At 45.3% G+C, this 25,634-nt stretch overlaps 1 protein-coding gene across 1 annotated transcript in view; it reads left to right on the forward strand.

The window, feature by feature from the left end:
* The window catches only part of LOC146198937 (uncharacterized), a 175,039-nt gene extending 150,298 nt beyond the window's left edge, over nucleotides 1-24,741 (forward strand). Inside the window, exon 2 of the mRNA XM_084592004.1 lies at nucleotides 24,509-24,741. Coding sequence (XP_084448130.1) covers nucleotides 24,509-24,741 — 233 coding nt within the window. The remainder of the gene's footprint in view (nucleotides 1-24,508) is intronic.
* The last annotated feature ends 893 nt before the right edge of the window (nucleotides 24,742-25,634 follow it).

Here is a 25,634-nt window from a genome sequence, read left to right on the forward strand (position 1 = left end):
GGAGAAATTTCAAGTCTTATTTAGTTATCAACCCAACCAGACAGGCAAATCTGTCGAAATGTTTAGCTTTCAATACACCTTATTTGCGTGAGTATGATGCTAGGCAGAATTTGAAAACTAGGAGAAATTGCACGAGAAATATTTTTACCATCATGAAGCATTCTGATGATGTTGAGCCAAACTTCACCCCCCTCTACACCTTTCCTCCCACTCCTCTTTGCAAGCAGTGTACCACAAAGCAGCAGCACCCTCCGTCAACGCTGCGTCGCTGCTGCTTTGTGTTTTAAGCTTCCTAGTCCTGCGCCCGCTTGTTCTTCTTTGCTTCCACTACACCATTCAGCTTTTTCTAGGTTTTCTTGTCCTCAGTGACCCACATTAAAGTGTTTCCACATCCATACAGCCACTTTAAATTGCACTTGATTCTAAAGATTGTGGAAAAGTGGGCTTCTCCTTGTAGCTTGGTAATATTGTTACGGACGAGCGAGGAAGAAGAAGCGAGCAGGAGCGCTCGTGCTGGGCCCGTTACCATTTCAGTAAACGTCATCTCACGGTCATCGAACATCTTTTATCTGTTCTCTGTTCTCCTGTTTTTATCGGCTTGCATCTTAGTAACATTTGGTTGGAGGTGCGGGTACTTCATCATAACCCCCTCATCCTGGTCCGGAGCTTCGGCGCCCTGCGACTTCTTGCGCTGTCGGCTGAAGGTTAGGAGGCGTAGCATGGCTGTTCTCTAGCCTGCCGCACCCAGCAAGACCTTGCCGTTCCTCCGCCCCGTCCACCTGCCCCGACCACACGACACGACGAAGGAGTGACTTACCCGAGACGCCACAAATGACCAACAAGACTCAAGGAGACACCAGAAGGGCCATATGCGACTCCACTGACCAGATGTGCCGATCAAAGACCCCATGACCCAAGACACCGCTACACTTGAAGACATCCTTCCCTGCCTATGCCATGCGGTGCGTGCCTTGACCTCCGCCATCGAGTCGTGACAACGTGTGGCCCGAGTTTGTTCTAGGCCAAGGTTCACCGGGAATCATATCGTGCCAGCTAGCCGTTGTTGTTGTTGTTGTTGTCCAAATAACTTCTATTCTTCTTTCTCCCTCTTCTTCTTCTTCAAGCATCCAGAAATCTTCCTCCTCCTCGTCCACTTCCTCGTCCATGATCAGGACGATCGCTCGGTGGTCCCGGGTCATGTTACGGACGAGCAAGGCAGAAGAAGCGGACAGTGGCACGGGCAGGTGCGCTCGCGTTAGGCCCGCTAACATATTCATTAAACGTCATCTCACGCTCATCGAACACCTTTTTTCTGTTCTGTTTTCCTGTTTTCATCGGCTTGCCGCTTCGTAACAATATATTGGCGAAAGTTGCTTTAGAAACCTTGAAGATGATTTCGAGTATATAGGGGCCCTCTGAAGTATACTTTAGACCCTCCCTAGAAATAGTCAAGATTATTTATTCTCGGTTAGTAGAATTAAAACTTTTTCGGCACGGAAAGTAGGGAATCTTGGGTATCACCAGTCGGAAAGTCACCTCTACTTCCTGTGGCAGCAAAAGGTTCCCACTCAGCCGGAAAACCACTGTCTTTAGGTTTGTGCACTGCCCCTGGCCTTAAAAGAATTTGCATAATTGGGATGTTGACTGCACCACGAATGGATTCCCAAGCCGCATTGGCGCGAACAAATCAGCTTCACCATCCACTGCACGAAAGCACTAGGCCATAGGCTTTCTGCCTTGTTTTTCTGCGCTGTCTCGTTCCAAAGCTTGTACTGCTTTCGGCTTGGTTTTGTTTGTAAAGTCAGGGCCGGATTTTATAGGGTTCAAAGGGTTCAAATGAACTTGGTCCTCCACATTTAGCCCCTCCCCCCCCCCCCTCCCCGCCCTTAGAAGCTGAAAAAAACAAACAAACTTGGATTTCTAGGTTCGGATCGAAAAATAGTCAAATCATCTTCCTTCTGATTCACCATAGTTGCAGATGGTTTGGTTTGGTTTGTGGGGTTTAACGTCCCAAAGCGACTTAGGCTATGAGAGACGCCACAGTGGAGGACTCTAGAAATTTCGACCGCCTGGGATTCTTTAACGTGTACTGACATCACGCAGCACACGGGCGCTTTGCTTTTCGCCTCCATCGAAAAGCGGCTGCCGAGGCCGGGATTCGATCCCGCGTCCTTGGGAACAGTAGTCGAGCGCCGTAACTACTGCGCCACCCCGGCGGATCTCACGTATAGTAATGTGGAATGCTTCAAAAGCTGTTCGTCAGCGCTGAAACCCAGCCTAGTAGTTCGCCAAAGTGCAAACGATTGTGGCACAAATAGATGAGAAAAAAAATCTCAATGGTTTTAGCTGGTTCTAATTAATTTCAGTTAGTTTCGATTGGCCCCAGCTGGTTCTCAATTTGCATTAACTAGTCCCAGATGCCTACCAGCTGGAATTCAGCGGGTCCCATTTGGTAGCCAAGTGGAATCAACGAGTTCTAGCTGGCTTTTATTTAGGAGTCAGCTCGTACCAGCTGGCAAACCAACTGACCACTTTCGTTACTACCGTTGCGGTCATTGTGTGCTTTATTATTCTAGGCGTAAGCAGTGGAAGCTGAAACGTAAACAATAAAATATTTGTTACAGATTGTGGCGTCTCGTATAGCCTGAGTCATTTTCAGTCTTTAAACCCGGCAAACCAAACCACTTAGCAATTATGATTGCGTACAGCTGACAGTTGCTTCAGCATTTTGTCGCTGACGCAAATTCTCAGGTTAGTCAGCGTTGAAGAATCTGGGTTTATGGGGCACTCTTAATGTTTTTCCTTTCTTTAGTTTCTTTCTTTTTCTGAACCGGGCCGTAATCACTGTTAGTACCGGCCATGTATGGTGTTTAACGTCTCAAAGCGACTCAGGCTATGAGAGACGCCGTAGTGGAGGGGCCCGGAAATTTCGACCAGCTGGGGCTCTTTAACGTGCACTGACACCGCAGAGTCGACAGGCGCCTAGCTTTTCGCTTCCATCGATAAGCGGAAACTGCAGCCAGGAGTCGATTCCGCTTCCTTTGTTACACCAGTCGAGTGCCCTAACCGCTGCATCACCGTGGTGGGTCTAGTACTGTTTATTTAATGTTATAGCGGTATTCGCAAGTGCTTCATAGGTAAGGTGTTCCACTACATGCTAACAAACTTTGCTGGTGTAGCCTCTTATTAACTGCTACAAAATCCAATGCGCTTCAGTTAGTTTCAAACCCGATGTGTTTGCAATAGCAGCCTGATATCTCCACAAACTCTTTAAAGCTTTTTTGGTGAACAAGAAAAATGGCAGTGTCATCCGCCCAAGTGAAAAATTTCCCTGCACCCACTGAAGAGTGAACCCGCCCAGTCTACCACCATGTAACAGAGATAACATAAACGGCAAAATGTAGATCGCAAGGAGCATAGACGTAAGCGAACAGCTTTGGCTTGTGGGCGATTCCTCTGCCCGAGGGATGCGCACGACAAATACACAGCGGGCCGTGTAACAAACATCTTTAATCTCACAGGGGGTCGTCCAAGGCGGTGCGGGGTTGTCGTCCGGGGGGCTGCAGCCTGCGGGTCGTCTTCCGTGGAGAAGCGCCAGGAGCGAAGCAGGAACAAAGAGCGGAGAGACGGCGGCGCGTGCCTTCCTTTGTAGCCCCCTCGCGCGAGACCGGTTATCCCCGAACGAGCAGGGAGAAAGAAACAGGCAGCGCGCAGGGAGCATTGGGAAGTGGCGCGGCCTTCGAATGCGCGGCGCGCCACGGGCCCTACAGATATGTGGCGCAGGGCCCCACAGGCTATAGCTGTGAAACAAAATGTTTTGCGTGGATAAATACTGTGTGCGAGTATTGCGAGTTTAGTGATGTGCTTTTATTTTGCATCCCTTTCCTTGCACTCTGCTCATGTATCGATAGCGGTTACCCTGAATCATTATGCCGCCTTAGGCTGAGAGAAGAGAGCACTGTTGACGTTAGTTCAGGAAATAAAGATTTGAGGAGGATGTGTTGGAGATAACTTGATAAGAAAATATTACAAATACGGGTATTCAGAATGAAGGTAAAGTAAAGGGAAAGAAGGGAGCACAATATATAGAAAAAGACGTCTAAGCCAGTCTTGTAGTCCAAGAGTACATTAACAGCAGTCGGGTGGTTCGTAGCAACAATCAATAGCGTCCAGGGAGCTTTTCGGTGCCGGGTATGCAGGAAGCATTATATTTAACGCACGTCTAATGATATGGCCAGCTATCAGTAAACACTAGCCCCTTATTGTTTGCACTCAATATGCTTTGGCTCTTTAAGAAAGCAGATAATATTGAAAGCATGTACACATGAAATTTTCTGGAAGGTACAGTCCATATCTTAAGTTCGCAAGCACTGCCATCGGGATACAGATACGTTGACAGAGATTAATTGTTATGACCTCGGCATGTCTAGGGTGTAGCACGTTGATTTCTTTAATCAAGCCTTATTCTGCCAAAAGATTTAGCGAACCGGATCCTTGTATGGGAGTGTTTGAACCTCTATTAGCAGGTGGGAAAAGCACAGGCAAACAGCGCATGCGCTGTTAGTGGCTTGCTGTTGTGTTGTATTGTTGCGTTGTACTGTAGCGCCATGCTGATAATTAATATTGTTAACCATCCTGCTTGCATATTACTCGGCATTTTTTCGCTGTATCGATCATTACAGATATGATATTTTGGCGGCTACCTCTCAGCCAACCAGGTTCCCGCATAAGAACATGGCCGACATCATAGGTTTTCTTTCTGGCCTCCCTTCCATCGACATAAATGCGTTCGGTCTTTCTGTTTACCGCTCGGTTTCTTCGAGCTCACCATGTTAGGCCATCGGCAAACGCGCACGCACGTTCTTCAAGCGTTGAGCGAGTTGTGAGGAGCAGGAATACGCCCAGGATAGCTGCTTCACGGCACTCATCGTCGTCGCAGGGTCGATGGGAGCTGGCGTGCGATACGAGACAGCTTGCCACGCCGCCATCGATTTACTGCTCCCGCAAGAAGGACGCGACGCTTCTGCGGTGGCCAGTGAGGGCCGCTCCTTATCGCCTGCCCCGTCAAGGAGGCAGGCAGCGCGCCTGCCCCATCTTCCACGGCATCCGGCGCCCATAAAACCGGAACCAGTTTTCATCTTCCTGTTTACGCATTCTCCGCGTTCTCCCTTGTTCTTTGCCATCGTAGCTCGACTCTTTGTGCGTCGTTCGAAAGAGGTTTTGAGAGAGAAGTTCCTCGAGGATACAAAATCACCTGGCCACTGATTTTATAGTTTCTTTTCTTCTCTTGATGAGATTTGTGTTAGCTAAGATAAACGTTGATAAAAAAAAGAGCTCTGCTTATAGTCACTTATAGGCATGGGTATATCTTTCTCATTCAAGGCAGTCGACAAGAAATCGGTTGAAAGCGTTCAACTCTTGCTGTTAGCATTACTAATTTGCACGGTGACATTGGCTGCTTGTTGGTATTACGGTTGACGTCATGTTGTTTTGAGTAACGTTAGGCTTCATGTTGAGCACTTTATTCAGCTTATGGCGGCTTAAATTTATGGCGTTCAATGCGGTTATGCTCTAATCTCTCGAATTAGTTAGCATTTGTGACGTGGAAACTTCTTGATCGGTGCAAACTTAAGGGTTTATCTGGACATTTACAGCAGCTGTCGTTGAGAAGTGGGTTTTTCGAACTCTATCCCCTCGAAGCAAATGCAACGAGAGCAAGAACTTTGGTGGAAGTTCTTTCTCGACATCAGCGTCGCGCCTACATATCTGGGTGCATACTCAAACAGCGCTTAGTGTATTCAGCTAATCATATGAGAACTGCATAAGCTGTTTTTGATTACGTCGAAGGAGCGTGTAGTTCACTGAACCAACCGGAAAAAAAGATCCGATGCGTCGCATATTCACTGAGTGTATATCACATGTATGTTATTTTATTTCAAGCAATGTATATGCGCAGAGAGTTGTTGAAGTTTTACTGAGTTTACGTGTTATTTTTCTGTAAAATCACTAACAGAACACTTTGTCTTTTTTTTTCTTTTCATCGTTACAGTTCTTAAGCTGTAAACATCATCATCGTCATCATCTTAATTGTCAACCAAGCTGCACCCATTTCAAGACATGGGCTCACACAACCATCTTCATTTAGTCCCGTTCTAAGAGCAGCTGCGGCTAGCTAACCAGTGGTTATTATAGCCGTTTTCCCTAATCTCATCTCACATCTTCAATTTCTGCCTGTCCTCGACGCCCTTTCCTTCTTTCGCAATACACTGCACTACCTTTGCGAATTCTGGTTACGTTCTCTAGCCATTAGATGCATCATGAGTGCTTCTTTCGGGATTTTTATTCCGTCTATTGCATCAGTATGATATCATATGCCGTGAGGACTTCCCTTGACACTTCAATTATGTAGTCCTGAAAACAAACAAACAAAAAAACAAAAAACAAAATAAAGCCTCGAAGGGAGTCATCGCTTAGCCTCGTCAACCTCAATGGTTTTCCATGCGGACTGGCAAGGTCCACAAAGAGCGGGTACTGCTCGAACTGGTTTTAGAGCTCGGTTGCTTCTCCTGGCGTCCCATGTTCACGGATGCGTACGCACGCCCTAGGTCGGCGTCCCCCGGTTAGAAAGCTCTGGCCACGGGCCAGGAATTCCTTCTCGAAATAAAAGAAGACACACCAGCGCAGAGAGGAAGCTGCGCGCTTAAAGAAAAAAAAAAGGGGGGGGGGGGGGGGGGGGGGCATGGCGAACGCGTTTTCTGGCAGCTCGAGGCGCATTCCGCGAGAGCTTCTTAACAGCGGCTCGCGATACGCGGCGCTGATATTTCTTGCGCGCGACGCGTTCGGGCTCTCTCTCTTTGTGCTCTTCGTGGCGTGTGGGCAGTGTTTAGACGCTTCACGCGCAAAACACGCGACGGTGATTGTGCGCCTGAAAAGCCTTGGCATTCCGGAGTTTGTCAAAGTCAGGAGCCGCGCGCTCATTGCTCTTGGAGGCGGCGATGGAAGCAGGTTTCCTCTCGCAGAATGTGTGAATCAGAGTCTGCCTGCTTGCGTTATTTTCGAATCTGGATCTTCTGTTGAGTAAGGAAATGCCAGATAAAGTTTTGCGCAACTCGCTTAGTGGATAAAATTTGAGGAAATGCAATTAATATCTAAAAACACCAAGCTCAACACCAAGCTCTGTGTTTCGAAAAAAGAAATGCTGCTGACGTGTTAGATAAAAGGTTTTATATTGGAGAGGCGGTTGTTTAAGAAGAATCACTAAGTATTCCTTAGAAGTAGTGCCATTTAGAGTTGGGTTTGAAACAGGCTATAGGTTTGGGTGGTTTAAAGGCGACCGCGTATTATATTCAGCTGGTATAGTAGCGATTAATTCGAGTGACCATGTGGGGAGAAAACGTCAAGACCTTTAGAAGCAGTGGGTGCTTTCAAAATGGACATTCAAGAAAACAAAATAGGCTTAGGTATTTGTCTCTGGCTAAGTTAGTGAAGAAACTTCTGATGATGTACGCGCATCCTTTGTCGGCCTTCTATCAAACAAACCATGCTCTTTATTACGTTACCGCACAGTAACTTTACAACCGCAATAGCGAAAAAGTATTAAACAGTTGGCGCGTCAGCATAGCCTGGCATTTGTGCTTGCTTTTCGCGAAGCCGATAAAAACATTCACGTTACAGCTTTCATTTTCTCCTGCCATTTCCTGTCCTTCCCTCCTCTAATTGATGTCTTGCCTCGTGTTTCCTTCAGGCTGTTCGTGTTTGTCTAAGCACCTTTTTCCCACAGACGGGGTTAGCCCATTCCTTACCTATGACTGAAATGTTCTTTCATCATGCCACGCAGTCTTTATGTTGAAGGTATTATCGCGTGTTCGACGGCCGTAGTGAAAATAGCGTCTCGTTAATTCTTGTCAGCGGCCACAGAGCGGCCATGGCACTTGACTGACTGACTATACACTGCTTCCGTATTCATGGCACCTCGCAAGGCTCGCGCTGACAGAACAGCGAGCAAAATAAATTTGCGTCCGCTGACGCCCCTTCTTGCTCGTCTGTTCACCTCGTCTGTGGTACATCCCTCCCAATGCATTTTTGTTTTGTTGCTACGCATGCGGCCTTTGTATTGCAAGAAAAGCGACCGTTTCCTCGGGGATCGCCGCTGTCATGTTGTCACCGCTTACAGCGTTTACTCTGCAATAGTTCTAAGCCGACCATGTTGCTGCCAAGAGCGTCTTTCTTCGAGACTGTGCTTCAGTGAAGGCGTGCCAAGCGCACTGGCAACGAGCTCCAGCCTTTGAATTATCGACTTCAGTGTTTGCTTGCTTTGTTCGTTAAGCTTCACTTTGTTTGGCGAAGCGCTTAACTCGCGCCAGGTGTCCGGCTGTAAGGGTAGTTGTCGGGGAAAAGCGGCTAATGCACCTTGCGTGACAACAGGAGTTAGGGCCGTGTTCCGGTTGAATTATGATCTCAAATCCGCGGTGATGACTGGTTAGGTGAGTTATACCAAGCTGCCGACTCTGCTGCTGTTTGACTGCGCTGGCAGCCTTGGCCGCAACGCTTGCGGGCTCTTTAACAGTGCCTAGGTGTGGGGCAGTGAAGCACCCTTTAACGGAACGCGCACTTTGCTTTGAGATGGGTAGTTAGTTCTTCGAGTCACATTAGTCAAGAGCCTGGAAGCATTACACGATCTTGTTTTGTGTGTGTGCGTATGCATGTAAAAGGGGAATTAGGAGAAGCAGGCAGGTATGCAGATTAGGCAGTTTATACACAGCGAAACGTGAGCACACATAAAATACACTTTAACGAAATAAAAGCGGGGGATTCAGAAAGGGGATAAACACCACAACGTGCAAGAGCAGGCGCTGACGATTAAAAGCGCTGAAGCTTATTGCTATGACCATAACGGAAATGATTCGTCTAATTCCGTTATCGTATCTTCGGGTATATACTTCGGGTCCACTCTTGATACCGCTTCCGAACAGAACTGCAGTATTCTGAAACCAACAAACAAACGTGGAAACAAACAAGCAAATAAACAGATTATTGAAATAAATAAATAAAGTGCGGACCCTTCATTTTTTATGAAAGCACTGAACCACTGGGCATAGGCAGACAATAGACGAGTTGCAATACCCGGCATCAGGAAGAAGGTCGGGCTATCGCCGACAGAACTAAAACATGTCACTCTTGAATACACCCATGAGCACCATGCAAACCATTTGCACGTGTACACTGATAATTCAGTGAATGCCGTGAGTTATTCAGGCTCCATGGTCATACCCTCAATTATACAGAAATAAAAGTTAGGACAATTTACCAGACTTCTTCAACAGCTGCAGAGCTAACCGCTCTTCGTGTCGCAATTAGGCATATCAGTCAGCACAGCCCTCAGCGGTGGTCTATCTTCACAGATTCAAAAGCAGTCCTGCAAGCCTTAAAAGCGGCTCTTCGCCGTGGAGCCCATCAGCAACTCGTTGCGGACATACGACAAATCTATCACTATGCAATTAATGAAGGACATGGCATCATCTACCAATGGCTTCCAGGACACAGAGGCATAGCGGGCCATCTCCGGGCGGACGAGGTCGCACGAACAGCCCACCAAGACGGCGATTGTCTGTTGATTCCCTTTTCGAGGGCAGACGCAGCGGGCAGGCTTCGCGCACTTGCGCGGGAGCACACGCTCTCCTTGGGGAATTCTGGCCAGTTTGCGAACTGCTGCTTAAAATCCCTGGACCCTGGACCCTGGACCCTGGCCTGAAGCTATGGCTTCTACCCGGCCTACGCCGACGTGAAGAAACTTTGCTGTGCTGCCTGTGGATTGGTGTAGCATTCACAAACTCTTATTATTTTATGATACGTATGGCAAACAGCCCTGTATGTACAAAATGTAGGTGCAGAGACTATAGGCAACATTCTTTGTGAGTGCCCCATATACAGCGAGGAAAGATATTGTCTATGCCGTGCACTAAAGAGTCTAGATGGACGCCCATTGACTGGAATTAAGATCCTAGGTCCCTGGCCACGGCGATCGCCTGCGGTGAAGGCCTCCCAGGCACTGCTCCGCTTTATGAAAGGCACAGGCCTAATCGAAAGACTATGAATTTGCTGTTATGTTATGTTATGGCTTATGTTAAGTGATATGACTGTGATGTGATGTGATGTGATGTGATGTGATGTGATGTGATGTGATGTGATGTGATGTGACATGTCTGTGATGTGGCTATACTAACTTCACCCATCCCTCTCTCACAACTTTTATATCCACTCACCCCTTTCCCCCAGTGCGGGGTAGCAAACCGGTGTCTTTTACGGGTTAACCTCCCTGCCTTTCCTCCACATCTTCCTCCTCCTCCTCCTTGCTAGCATTGAAGCGGCGACGTACGTCTGTCTCTATTGCGGCTTATTGTTTGTCGGGGTATTTCTTTGTTAGCACACAGTGGTGATCCATGTATGAGCTGGCTCTCGCTGAGAGTATTTACGATATGGTGGCCATTCAATCTGTGGCAGCCTGCGACAAATAGAGGATTAGAGACAGAAATGTGAATTGTAAAAATGTAAGCACGAGCTAACGCAGCATCATTGCCTCCTAACCCCCCCCTCCCCCCCCCCCCCCCCCTTATTCCCACCTCCGCCTTAATCCCTATGAAGAACAAAAAATATGGTCAAATCTGAAGTAACTATCCAAATATCTCTATCTGTCTTTGTATTTCTTATTCCTTCACTTGAACCATGTTACTCCACTGACCTTGTGACTTATCAGTTACAGCTTCTTGGATGCCTTCAAGAAAACGTGGTAATCCAACTCGTCACATCACTCGATGAACTAATACACGTGCTCTCTAAAGCACATTATTTACAGTGCATCGACAAACCCTTCTAATATTATATATTAAATCCTCATTTCAGTTTATAGGCTAGCTACTAGTGAAATTTTCTTCTCTATACGCGTCTCCTCGAGAGAAAGGCTATGGGGTGAGTAAACGCTCCTTGTTCTGTCACTCTATCATCCTACTAGTCGTTAGCACGTTTATGGCGGGCTACCTTACTCATCGAAATATGCTGTCCGAGTACTTCATGCATCGCACCTCGTGCGACAGGACTGCGAAAAATGTTATGGAGGAGAGAAGGGAGCAGTAATTAAAAACAGGGTCATCGATCGCTCATGTACCTCTTCATCTCTATGCGTGCCAGCGAGCACAAGGTGGGGAAATATTTCTGCCATAAAAGATGACGCTATGACTGCGAACATGAGACCCACTCCTTCCCGCGCTTTCCACCGCACATTGAAAGGGCCAGCGTGCAGCGCTAATATTTCAATCATACGAATGATGGATCGGCAGAGAAAGCAGGTTGTGGCGTGAAAAAGTTCCCCGCATGCTGAACCTTAGAGAGTCAGCACATTCCAAATGTGCTGCTGTTCGCATTTTATTCTATTATTGATGCCGTATCTCTCTCATTTTCTCTCTCTCTCTTTCTATCTATATATATATACGGCTCTATGCTTGGAGTGTGGTATATTTCGTAGACTGCCGTTGCTGTTCTTTTTTTCCCTTTTTGGCTGATGATGAGACCGCGCCGTGCGCGCAAGCGTAGAATTTGCGACTACTGCTGAAGTACCTTTATTTTAAAGGCTATTCTTTTAGAGAACGTACTTTCACTTTAGAAGAGAGGCAGAGTTATCAGCCCTTTTCGCATTCCCTGCATAAAAAAAAAATTCCCTTCAAGTACCGAGAAGTCCACTAACTCGTATGCAGCTCCAACCTTCATAAATTAATGTTCAACATCTTTACTTTGACTTTGCATAATTGGTATCGTATATAACGTGGGTTCATAGAAACTGATGGCAATTCTGGCTTTTATACCTGACTGAACGGAGCGTTTCGTTTCTTAGTTATGCTTTTGTTTTGAAAGTGGACCATGGCTTTGTAAACAGCCTTTGTGTTTAGGCCGATCTCGTTATACACACTTACACGAGCAAAATAATGGAGAGCGGGAGAGCTGCAAGAAATGACATCTTCGTGCCTTTGAAATACAGTTCGCGTTGAACGAAGGCCATGCTAGTTATTGGTCGTAAATATTACGCGGACCTATGGAAACAGTGATTAGAAGGATGCTTGTGAGGAAACGATAAAATAGTCGGAGGACCAGAGGGATTGGTTTGGTTTCGCTTGATTTAGTTCATAGGGGCTTAACGCTCCAAAGCAACTTAGGCCAGGAGAGACGCCGCAGTGGAGGGCTCTGGAAATCACCCTCACCTGGAATTCTATAGCGTGCAATCACATAGCACAGTGCATGGAAGCCTTGCTTTTCGCCTCCATCAAAAAGCGGCCATCACTCCCGGCACAGAACCGGCGTCTTTTTTTTTTTTTTCAAGGAACTTTATTGACAAAACCAAATAAAATGTACAAACACTGTTTGGACCGATAGCTCAGTAGGCTAGTGGCCGGTCCAAATACAAATATTACTATCAGGTTCAGCCATAGAGGATCAATGATTGAAAGGAACAGTAATGATATAAACGCAACATTACTGCTACAGTTGCGTACATAGACAAGAATACAGCAAACAGCAAGTAAAATAAAATACCCACATAATTATGAGTACCAAATAAAATCGATAAGCATAATAGTACTACAATGAAGAAAAGAAAAATTAGAAAGAATATGGTTACAAAGTACAATAAAGTGCAAGCGAACTACACCATACACTCACAAAAATTATTGCGCACACGCTATTGCATCTACGCAACAACAAATACAAGTGTAAAGCATGTTTCAAGAACTAGGCTACATATGGGAATTTCACTAAGAAAGAAATTCAGGCAGAATTTGATTAGACTGGTAATATAGTTTACATGTCAATTTAAAATTTCTGGCGGCTTTTACCTCGATCGGCAATTCATTCCATATTTTAACACCATTGAACTCCATCAGTCGTTCACCATACACATTTCTACATTTGGGAAGGTTAAAATTACAGTTAGATGCCTGCCTAGTATTACGCGAAGGCTGGACAAATAGACTTAATGGAAGGGGGGAGTTAGTGCTAATTATATTGTTGATCACAAGCGCAACTTTGTAGTTACGCAAGGTTAGGTACGATAGTATATTGTTGGCATCAAAAATGTTGCTGCTGGATTGATCAAAATTACTAGTTGTTATTGCATTCAATGCCCGCTTTTGAAGACGATGTAAAGGCGACAAATATGTTTTATATGTTTGACCCCAAGATTCACAGCAGTAACTGATATGTGAATGGAAAAACGAGAAGTAGAGGGAACGTAGTATATCGTAAGGAAAATAGTATCTCGCCTTAATGAGCGTGTGGCATCCAAATGCTAATTTTTTGCATACGTTGTTAATTTGTTCTTTCCAGTGTAATTGGCAATCAAATATAACCCCTTAATATTTAAAAGAAGAAACTGGTTCTATTAACGAGTTACCTAGAGTAAGTGTAAATGTATTGTTAATAGTCTTGTGTCTAGAGTGAAAGATTATATACTTAGTTTTGGCAATGTTCAGCGTTAAGCGATTGTTGAGGAACCAGGAAGACAGCATTGTCAGCTCATTCATTATGATCGTCTGAATTGCCTGAAGAGATTCCCCAGTAACCACAAGAGCGGTGTCGTCTGCATACAGTAGTACTTGAGAAAAGCGTAGCACTTGCGGGAGATCGTTGAGATAAAGTGAGAACAACATGGGACCCAAAACAGAACCCTGTGGCACACCACAGGTTACATCGTTGACATCTGATATAAAATCATTAATAAGTACTCTTTGCTTACGGTTAGATAGATAGCTGTGAAAAAATTTGGACGAGTTATCGACAAAACCGTAACTTTCCAATTTCTGCAACAATATAGCACTCGAGCGCCCAAACCAGTGAGCCATCGCGGCGGGCTAGAAGCGGGAAAATAAACTCTTCTCAATGAGAAAAGTCAGAGAACATTCTTATCAATGTCCTCTTTATTGCCTTGTAGCGTTCTTTTACCTGCTCGTGCTGCCTCTTTTTACTTTTATTTTTTGCATAGGTTGCAGTAGAGCTTTGAAACGAATTAACTTAATACTCTGTTTCCAACGAAAGCGGTATTTCGCGTTACGTCACGAAAGCCCTCGTGTCGAAAAATTTGAGGCTTCTCGTGCGCACCTAATCTAGCTGCCTTCTTCGTTGTTCCTTAACTCCTTCAGGAGGTGTCCTAAATTCGTCCTTCAGCTCCGTCAATGCGCATAATTTTTCAATAGGACAGCCGAACGGAAACGCAAAAGACGCCCATCCGAGAACTCACGTGCTTTCTTATTCTTGCGTCCCAGACGTAGAAAGCGCTAGCTGCTTTGTGTATAATGAGAACAAAAAAAAAAAAGCTGCGCCCATTTTGGTCAGACGGAAGGAAAGAATTTTCGGCGAGCCGAAGAAAGCTCGAAAGGAGGCAACGTACAAAAATAGGGTGACTTACTCGAGCCTTCCTTTTTTTCAGCTATCTCTTGTTACCATTTCACTCGCTAAAGATCTCCTGCTGTGGCGAGGAATTTACAAACATTGCGAAAGAGTAGACGAAAGCTGGAGTGGCGGTGCAGTAGGGAAAATGGCAGGAGCTTCAAACTTCGCACTCTCTGCCTATACCACTGGCTGCCCGCGCAGCTTCTTATACATTGCAGCGCGATTTGTTTACAAAGTGTAGTAGTAGTAATTCTAGGCGCAGCCGACCGCGCCTCTTCCTCTTCTTCCCCGTCCGTGGTGAAGCAAGAGCCGCCTATGTTGCCTTGCGTGCCGGCCATTTTAGCGTTTCTCGTTAAGTGTTGCGGACGGCGTCGAGGCGCCGGCGGCGGAGATCGATTTGTAGTTTGCCGCGCCTCCCTTCGAGCGTAGAATGAAGAGAAGGCACTCAGGCATGCGCGGTCGCCGTGGCTTCTGATCACTAAAGAAGTAAGCGGGTTGGCTAGATGAGCACGTGCCGGTGTTGTGTGCGGCGAGTGTTTGTAGTTCTGCGCAGTGGGCGGCTTAACATGCACGGCACACGGTGCAATAATGTGGTTCTTTAATGGGCCTTGCTTGCCGTCTTTGGAACGTGTACGTAAGGTAATATGTAGTCAATGGTGCGACTCGCCGTGATGGGCAGATTGCAGTCTTTCACAAAAATACGCAGCCCACTGGGTTAGCTTTTAACCCATTTCAAGGAGCCTGTTGAACATCTCCGAAATTCGCAGTCTCAATGCTGGTGGCGAGAAACAATGTCCTAAGCCTTTGCGAGCTTAGGCATTCCAGCAACGCTTCCCCGACCTTCGCTAAACGGCTTAGAAGCGAACAGTTAGAAACTTAGATTTTTTACAACACTTTTGTGCATTATATTCCCCACGAGACTTGGCATGATGTTCATCATATTGTGTCATATCACATATCATGTTTCCTATTAATTTTGTAGGTTTCAGCCACAAGCCAATCATCAAGGAGCAACTATCAGCGTATTTATACTCTTTTCATGTCATCTAAACACACGGACTGCTCTATCCGCTATTTATCTATAAGGTACTTTCATGATTAACAACTCTGGATTTTAATGATAAGTTTACGCAGTGAAGTTTGAAATGTAAAATATTCTCCTGTAAAGACAATGCGAAAAAAATGAAAACATTTAGGTTTCCTGGATACTCAGGCTGACGTCACGTTTCTGGTGAATATCTAATTACGGGTACACAATTTCTCAACGGCTGAGACGTATCGGCAATGTGTCGCTATAATACGTGCAACGTTCGATGCAGCTGCATATCCCAAAGCAGGCAGCGCATTACTCTGCTTCCAACGAGATGGGCTACACCGGCCTCTTGGGTTAATCTGAGCCGGCATGTGACAAAAAAGAAAGAAAATGCTGCATAGCTTTTGTCCTGTTGTCCCGCGTCACGAATGCACACCACTCGAGGCTATGGTATATGCTGTTACATTACCTTCGTGTCCAAACCTGGTCTAACTCAATATCCGAATTTCTTGAGAAAGAACTCACTTGAGAATGTACGCGCTGCTTTACTGAGTTCAGTGACATTCTATAGGTTGACAGCTCGAAATAAAAAAAAAAGTAAAATTAAATTGCCCTGCTCGTGCCATAACAAGCGGAAAATAGCTTCAGCATATGGACTATGGAGACAGTAGCGTAATAGGCGACCTTATGTTCGGCTCTGCTGCACCGAATTATCAAGACTGCGAGGACGAACCAATGGCGGAAAGAAGTGCGATGACGGCTTCAATGAAGACGATGGGCGCCGAAATGTGCGGGCTAGAGCACGTCGTAACAGCGGCGACCGCAAAAACAACCGCCCCTCATCGTCTTGTATAGTGGGGTGCCCGACTCCCAGTCGAAGGCCGAGGGAAGGCTGGCGCCGCCTTCAGAGTTGATCGCCACACGTTGTGGACGCGCGTTTCGCTTGGGAGCGCGTCTGATGATGACGCCTTGCTTTCCATTCACTTTTCCGCTTGCTTTACTCCTTTGCTTTCTCGATCGCGCGCTGCCTGGTGAGGCACGTACCGATAATGATTGCCGAACGATGGGCAACTCGTGGCTACCGTGCCGCCTTTGACCAATTTACTTTCCCATTGGCAGCCAGCAGCGGGTTTGAGAAAACGCTTCCCAGAGGGCATCTCCACGCTGCCGACCCAGCCTTACTGGAGACTGGCAGCCGACTGGAGACTTTATTGATGAGCTCTGACTAATTTGCTGTGCTAGTGGTCAGTTTGCCCTGCGCGACTTGTATGTCGGTGCGTTTAGCAGGGCTTATAAGCAGAGGAGGAGATATTTGCACCAATATGAACCGCATTTGCATATCATCAATTGAAGTGATTTGATGATTATTTTTATGATGTAATTTAAGAACCTTTTCAAGAACTGTGAGCAAAAGATAATATCGACAGCTTAGTCATTTTACTGCTATTTCGTTAAAAGCCTAAATAAGTCGTTGATTTTATTGCGAGAGCAATCCTACGCTAGGTCTAACCGCTCGCCGCTGTGTTCCGTGTCCGTGTCCGTGGTCCCCGAGCCGGAGCTGCGCCTAACAGAAGAAGAAGAAGGAGAAGATGAACGCTGGGTCAACTGCAGCTAATGCTTTTGCTCCATATTCGGTTCAGCAGCGTTGAACCCTTGCAATATTTTTTTCGCTTATTGAAAGGAACTGTGACTCCTACTTTATATTGCGTCAAGATATCTTGGTGGATTAGTTGCACATGAGAGATCATTTAGCGAAAGGCGCAATCTGGTACACTTGGTGGGATAAGAAAACAGATGAACACAACACCTGCGTCTTTATGGTCATGGCGGGTGTTACTTTCGTCACGCCTTTTGCTCCAAGTTCATAATTTCCGCTTTGTATCGAACTTTGGCTGCCATAATTAAATTGTCTAGAGCAGCTGACAAAAGAAGATATGTATTTGCAACGTTTATGACTTGGGCGGTTGCATGCTGTTGTACGGCCTCAGTTACAGTAGTCTTCATGGCTAGAATTCTAGTCAGCTATCTAAATTTCATGTGCGCTCACGTGCATGCTGCAAACAGCTTGCATCAGGACAAAAATGCCTACGTATAGCTGCGCATAAGACGCTCTCGTTCATTCAATTGACTGAGAATAACCGTAGCAAGCTTGTTCAGCGCAAGCCTTTTTTATTCGTTCTTTACGTCACCGTCTACTGCGTCCTCTACGCAAGAATAATCAGCTCCAACATTGCCATTGACAGAAACCTGCCGTATTTAAGAATCTTAAGCAGCTGATTATGCTGTACATGTTAATTTGGTCCGAGCAGGCCACTGACTTCGTTATCTCACCGTTTCGCCCATTCGACCTAGCTGGTGATTAGCATTGAGAGACAACGCTGCACCTCTAGTTTCAGGCAGTGAAAACCTGCCAACACACAAAATATGGGGCACATAAATACCTGAAACGAGAAAACGTTAAATGAGTGAAACAACGAACAAACAATGAAACTCCAAAAACTAGTGCGTTGCACAGCTGCAGTTGCTCTCGCTACGCAATTCTCCCTCTTTTCGCGGCCGTTTCATCGTGTAACTTTGAACTTCCATTACCCAGTATGCAAATTTTGTCCCCCGTGTGGCGCAGCAATCTGTCGCCGTGTAGCTTTCTCCTGGGGCCGTTATTCTCGATATCGCGGGCCCCGGGTAAAAGACCGGAAACAGGAAATGGTGCATAGTGCGCAAGAGCCAGGTCGTTAACCCCCCCCCCTCTGGCTATGCACTTGACATTGTTTACATTGACTGCTTCGTCTTTCTGTATCGCTCTTTCCTTAATGAGCTAAAGATTGCTAATGCGCTGGGGAAAATCTGGCAGATTTTTGGTTTTTCTCGAATATGCGCGTTCTAATCTTTGTGTAGTCTTCATCTCTCTCTGAGAGCTCGTTATTTGCATTTATCGACAACAGTGGCTAGTTGCGTTGAGATCGAGGTTTTCGGCACCCAATTTAGACGTAAGAGGCGCACAATATGCGTATAGAAACTGGCTGAATTAAAACAAAAGAAAAAGGGGGAGGAGGGACTGGGACGAACCTTTCTTAGAGACGGTTAAAGAGTGCAACCATTACTTTATGCTACACAGATTTCAATAACAGAGGCCGGAACTATGCATTATTTACTTGTACAGTAACCGATGGCTGCAGTGCGATCTTCTTAATATGATTCGCGAAAGATATTTTAGCACTGGGTGGCTGAAACTATGAGAAGTGGTTATCTCAACTGTACTTACAAGTATAGCCGTGGCCAAAAATATACGCACGACATTGTTCTCTTTTAAGACCAGTCGTTAAGCTCTTACGGTACAGCTAAAAGGAAATCTATTTGAAGCTGATGACGAATATTCTTTCCAACCTACTGTTGTTTGTAATTTGAAGGATGTTATAAAATCTGCGCCACACGGGCGAAAAGCGAAACGCGTGATCTCAATAGTTTCGTTGAAGGATTTTTGTAAGTATGCATGCGTGTATGCTTAAAAATTATGCATGTTTCCGATCCATGCACTTGGAAGTTTCCCCTTTGGTAGTTAATATATACATTTAATTTAGAAGCATAGAGGGACACACAGAGAAATGAAATGGGGAAATGCCAAGCAGCTACCATACCAAAGAGAAGAATATGAATACTGCCCCTCTTTATGACACTTGTCTGGTAAGACAGCCTTTGCATGAAATAGAGTCTAACGTTTCGCTTTGTTTTTCTTTCGTCATTCTCAGGTGTGCCACAATATGCGCACAGGGTCACCTTTCTTCTATTATACTTTTACAGTACTTTTGAAGCGAAAGCTTCACTGCCCCAACTCGGGCCAAGGTCAGCGACGGCTCACGTTTGACCTTCAATGAACCAAAGGGCAAAGTGTGACTGTAAGAAAAGACCGTGCACCACTCATAAGGTGTCGTATCACTTTCGAGGTTTGACTGGAGGTGTGGCTAACAATACTGGCTAAAGAAAAAAAAACTGCCTCCACCGGGAATGGGACCACTATCCCTCCTATCCGCAGCCGAATGCACAATCCACTACTGCACGCCAGGCTGGTTTTTATTGCGACAGCAATGCTGCGCCAGGATTCGACCCGTCGCGTCGTCCGGGAAGGGCCGCATTTGACCTTGAACAGCCACGAAGAAGAAGAAGAAGAAGAAGAAGAAGAAGAAGAAGAAGAAGAAGAAGAAGAAGAAGAAGAAGAAGAAGAAGAAGAAGAAGAAGAAGAAGAAGAAGAAGAAGAAGAAGAAGAAGAAGAAGAAGAAGAAGAAGAAGAAGAAGAAGAAGGAAGAAGAAGAAGAAGAAGAAGAAGAAGAAGAAGAAGAAGAAGAAGAAGAAGAAGAAGAAGAAGAAGAAGAAGAAGAAGAAGAAGAAGAAGAAGAAGAAGAAGAGAAGAAGAAGAAGAAGAAGAAGAAGAAGAAGAAGAAGAAGAAGAAGAAGAAGAAGAAGAAGAAGAAGAAGAAGAAGAAAAAGAAGAAGAAGAAGAAAAAGAAAAAGGAAAAGAAAAAGAAGAAGAAGAAGAAGAAGAAAAAGAAAAAGGAAAAGAAGAAGAAGAAGAAGAAGAAGAAGAAGAAGAAGAAGAAGAAGAAGAACAACAACAACAACAACAAGAGCGCCCGAGCAGCTAAAGCTTGTGCTCCACATTCGGTTCAGCAGTATTGAACCTGTGGGCTAGTAACTTGCGCTCTCGCGTCATACTATGAAAGGATGAGCTTAAGTGTCCCCAATAATGTAGCACATTACACTGATAGGGCGTGATAGGGGAATGATGTAGCAGGCAAAAAAAAAACTTCCGCCGTTGCTATCGCAATTCAACTAGGGTTAACCAGAGTTAAACCACAACTATTATTTTTTCAACATAGCGGTGATTATACTGAAACAATGTGTATGTTCGTTACCTATGTACATATTATTAGAAAAAAGACAGCATCAGATCAGCACGATAGACAATAGGACATACTACTCAGCAAAGCTTAAACAAGAGGCAATGCAGAATATATCACTAAAATAGAGTGTCCACTTCAGTTCAAACTCGGCTTGTGCATATAGTTTCCTGAAATGAACAATCATTCTACAGACAATATCATTTTCCAGAAGCTGAGTAATAAAATTAGAAAGAACATGTCTAAAGGATCATCAACAAAAGGTAGTACAGTGCAGTTAGGTATTTTATAGTGCAGTGCCAAATTCAGCCTTTCTTTTTCTAACGTTCTTTGCTTAAAATTACCAAAGAGCCATTGCATCCTTGCAGTCAATAAAACAATACTCAATGGTTTCTGGATAGTAACAGAGGCGGCAATTTACCGAAACCACAAAAGTGCCCTTTTTTTTCTTAACCATGCACGTTTTACGGACTTCACCTTGACGAGCTCTTAAGAAACAGACCGTAATTCTCCTTGTCTAGCGTGCGGGTAATAATAGCAATAATAATGGCAATGCAGTTAGTGATGATGATGATTATTATTATTATAATAGTAGCGATAATAATGACGCAGAAATTAGTGATAATGATATCGGTAGTAGTGCCAATGACAATAACGGTACAATTAGTTGACAATAATTATAGCAGCCATAGTGATGATGATAACTAACAAGAACCGTAACCAAGCCCAACGAACCTTTCTCTTCGCCATGGTTTTGCAGTGTTCAACCACAGAAACTTTTTGCTGTCCGTACATCTGCGCCAAACCCTTGATTTTATCACTGAAAGCTCACTCGCCTGCTGAATATGAACGATATCAATGTCGCTTAAAGCGGAAAGTCGTTTTCACTGCTTTTAAGGGAGGATATTTTAAGCAGTATCTCGCATTAATGAGGGATGACACTTACTAACGAGAACTGCGCGCGTGCGCTGGCGCGTTTCACACTTCTAACTCGAAGGCCGTTCATTCTGTAGGTAACGTCGCGTCAACACCGCTCTACGGTAGACATAAAATCCTGGACGGCAAATCACGCACGACAGTAACATTTTCTAACTGACCAGGTCTGAGTCGCGTTCCTCAGCACCTTTCGCACGGGACGTCTGTCCTTGCTGCTACCTTGAACAGCGTCGGCATATCACTCACCTACAATGAACACAAGTGAGCAGCAACGGCTACATCTAGCGACACACCTCACTCACAGAAGAAACTTGGGTTGACGAAAGGGAAGAGATGCCGTCTTTCCACTTTGTTCCCTCCTTCGTCTTCCCAAGATTGAGCGGCGAGCGGACGAGCATCGTCAGAGTGGTTACAAGTAGAGGCCCACCGCTTTCAGGCGAAACAGAAGGAGCCCCATTGTTACAGCGTCGTGGTGGAAGACAAGGGGACGCTCGCGGGCGTCCTATGTCGCCCTTTGCAGCGGCCGCAGTGTACAGCCCCCTCGGCGAGGACACGAAAGGAGCGTGCCGGCGCCTGATTAATTGTGAGTGCCTCGACGCATCGTCCCAGCGTCACCAGCGGAAGGCTGGATCGCTCTCGTACGCGCGGGGCGGTCCTCCTCCCGCTGCGTGACGAATGACCGACCGCTAGAGTTCCACTTGCGCACTGAGTTTGGACCGCATCGAGCGTTGCTGCAGGCGTTGTCGCTTCAGAGCGCTAACTCGCATTGTCGTGCGCTTTGGCTCTCTCTTTGTACGGCTGTTCAAATTTGCGCTGTTCTAAAACTGCTTATCAGCGAACGATGTACGGGTGTAATGGTGAAAGATGGGAGGTTAACATCGTATATCAGGGAATGCATTCAATACCATTTGAAACTGCGAGAGCAAAATAAATTTGCGCAGGCGATTGAACGTGCGGAGTTCTTTGGACAGTGGCATATTGAACACCCAAACAGTTTGTGAATGTCAACAACTGAGACACTTGAGTCAGTTTACTTTATCAAGCTTCCCGGGATACGGTTATCACAGCTGACTCGCGACAAGGCTAAATGCAATGAATACCCGAGCCATTTAGCCTACGTTAATGATGATTTATCTAGATGCGTGCAAATGTTTGCGATGTCGGTAACAGATGGCATTGTTCGAAGCCAGCCGCGAGCTTAGCTGCCGTGCCCAAGCACGGTTCTCAGGACCTAACCTTAAAGGACACTCACCTTTTGCATAAAAAGAATTAATTTATTGTTTCATTCCATAAATAATTGAAATATATTCTTTATTAAAAGACCTTCATGTGCGCATTGCTTGATGCGCCCGTCCGAGCCTCGAGGCATCTGTGGGGAGCCACGAAACAAGTATTCCTCTTCACATTGTATATAAGTAACAGTGCAGCTTATCTCGGACTGCATTTTTTTTTTACGTAGAGCTTTACAGTATATAGCATTTTCCAATAATATTAATAATAATAATAAATTATTATTTCCTTTTTCCAGTACAAATGCAGGCCTGCCAAAGCCTCTGAAGGCTTGAATGGCAGTGCACGGCAGTAGAAAGCATATACGCCATGTACCGAGCAGATATGTAGCAAAAAGCAAACAAAAACAAAAACAACCGAAGAAATCGAAAACAAAATGAGAGAAGAAAATGGATTTAAAAAGAGCGAACGCAAAAATACACACGCCAGGGGAGAAAACATGTAAAAACATAAGTAACAAATCTGTGTACTGGAACTAATATCTTAACTTCACAAGACAATATTTCACTATCTTTTTGGAATTAGCAGAAAATATGTCTTTGGTTAACCGATTAAGAACAGAGGGAACGTTTTCGACGATGTTCGCCAAAGCGTGTACGCACTCTAGGCACGAGAAAACGATCGCGACTTCTCAGATCTTTCACAGGAACATAAAGTGTGCAAAAGTAATTTGACCGGATGTGTTTAAAAACAATTCTTTCAGAAAATAGATGAGAAAAGTCAGGCATATGTAAAAGTTCAAAAACGTTATTATGTTCATCACTTGACCTACCATGTAACACACTGTAGGCTAAGGCGTATACTAGTTGCTTGCGTATACATTCATAGGGCAAACAGGCTTGACAGAGTACAGCAAACACGCAACTTTCCGGAGCTGACAACATACAAAAGACAAATGAGTATTCCAAGACATGTCGGATTCGAAGCATACTCCTAAGTATTTGACTGTTGACACGGACATTTTCAATGAACACTATTAAGTCTGTGCAAACGAATTGATACGTCATTAGGAATTCCGTTTAAATAATTGTGAAAAAATACTAATTGTGTCTTTTTATTTTTAACACTTATTAAATTATTGCTGAACCATTCCATAACTAACTTTCTGTCATTTTGAATAAAAGATAATGCTCTCTTATAGACCTTGTGTCTAGAAACTTAAAGCATATCATTAGCGTATTGAAAAGCATGGCACAGTTTGCAAACAGAGCTCAAATCATTGACATATAAATTAAACAAAATAGGTGCAAGTATAGATCCTTGAGGAACACCGAATCTAATCTGCTGCAGGCCATGGACTTCTATATTTACCTAATACAACGAGCTCTGAGTGATTGGATAGATAATTAACAAGAAGAGACAGAAAAGGACCTCTAAACCCATAATTGTATAGTTGATCTGACAACACATCATGATTAACAGAGTCAAACGCCTTGGACACATCCAAAAATAAGGCACAAGCGAATTAATTTTCTTCAACGCAGTTGTTTAGAAGATCACATAGTTCATCTAGCGCGTTCTGCGTTCCACGACTCTTAATAAACCCGAACTGATTACCAGAGAACACGTCATGAGCTTCATCCGAAAGATAGTGTTCGGATCCTTCAACTGTATAAAAACCGGCTGCGCCCAGCCCGGCTCAACGTTCGCTTTACACTACTCGACTGTGTTACATGAATTAGCGAATTTCAATCCGGAAAAGCGACTTTAACTTGCATTTTTTTTAGGGGGGGGGGGGGGGGGGGGGGGGCTTATAACGCCCTGGCCAAAAAGGTGGTCCAACTAGGCTCGAGATACTGGGCAATGCACAATGGAGTTTTCTATGTATACTCATATATGCCATCGCTTTTGAGGCGCATGAAAACGTCGCGTACACATGTTCCCGCAGAAAACTTACATCACGACAACGCCTGTCTCTCTCTCGCAGGAGCTTCGAAGACAGCAGACCGAACGGTGGCGTCCGATGACATCGTCGACGGCAGCTCCCCGCTACTTGAAGAGCGGTCCACATGGCTTCCCGCCCAAAAATCACCAGGCGAGTTGCTCCTTCTTGGTTACCTTCGTTTCCTGTCATCTTTTTCCCACCGCGCTACCCGTTTCACCCTCTCCATCCCTTCGGGCACGGCGCCATCTTCCGGCCGAAACCGGCGGCTGTTATAAGCCCGGGTGGTCGCTTGGCCGACGGACCAGAAGGGTTTACGACTACTGCCACCGCCATCGTCAGCCGTCCGATTGGTTGCCTAGGGCACCAGCTGGGGTGCGTCACGGCCATCGGTCGCGCTCCCGAGTCCTGCCTCTCCCGACCTCTATCACCCTAAACGGTGCCGTCATCGACGCTGTCGCCACAGCAGCCAGTGTCTCCGCCCCGGCCAGCAGAGCGCTGCGTTATTTGTCTTGTTTTTATAACGTCACAGGGGCGACGATAAAAGTTACGACGAGAGAAAAGAGGAACTCGGGCATGACACCGTCCGCAGCGTATGTGGCGCGGAAGTTTCACTCTTTTAAGCAAGGCTGTCGACGTTTTTGTTTCCATCTGGCTGGCCGATCTTTGCGGTTTGTTTGGACACGCTATGATAGAGGTGATCTTAGGCAGACTGGGGCTTCCTGCTCATTGCATTCGGTTGTGGCTCTATCGTTTGTGTTTCCAGGCGGCGTGTGGGGTTCAGCATGTCTCATATTTCATTAATGCTCAGGTGTCAGTGAAATTGGCTTTTTTTTTGTGCGCACTCCATACTCTATCTTATAATTTAATAAAAAGCCTACTACAGTGAATTCTAATAGAATTACTAGTACTAATGCTACTACGACTACTTCTACCTGTTACTGTTAATATAGCTACAATGCTGTGCGATTAATGGCGAGGTTTCGAACATTTGGAATTCGGCCGGGCCTTCAATGAGTAGTCATTCGTCACTACATTCATGTTTATAATTTCATAAAAAGCCTACTACAGTGAATTCTAATAAAATTACCAGTACTAATGCTACTACGACTACTTTTACCATCGCTGTTACTGTTATATAGCTACAATGCTGTGCTATTAATGGCGAGGT

This window comes from Amblyomma maculatum, chromosome 2 (genome assembly GCF_055883805.1).
Source record: "Amblyomma maculatum isolate TAMU_Amacu chromosome 2, ASM5588380v1, whole genome shotgun sequence".
Lineage (NCBI taxonomy): Eukaryota > Metazoa > Arthropoda > Arachnida > Ixodida > Ixodidae > Amblyomma > Amblyomma maculatum.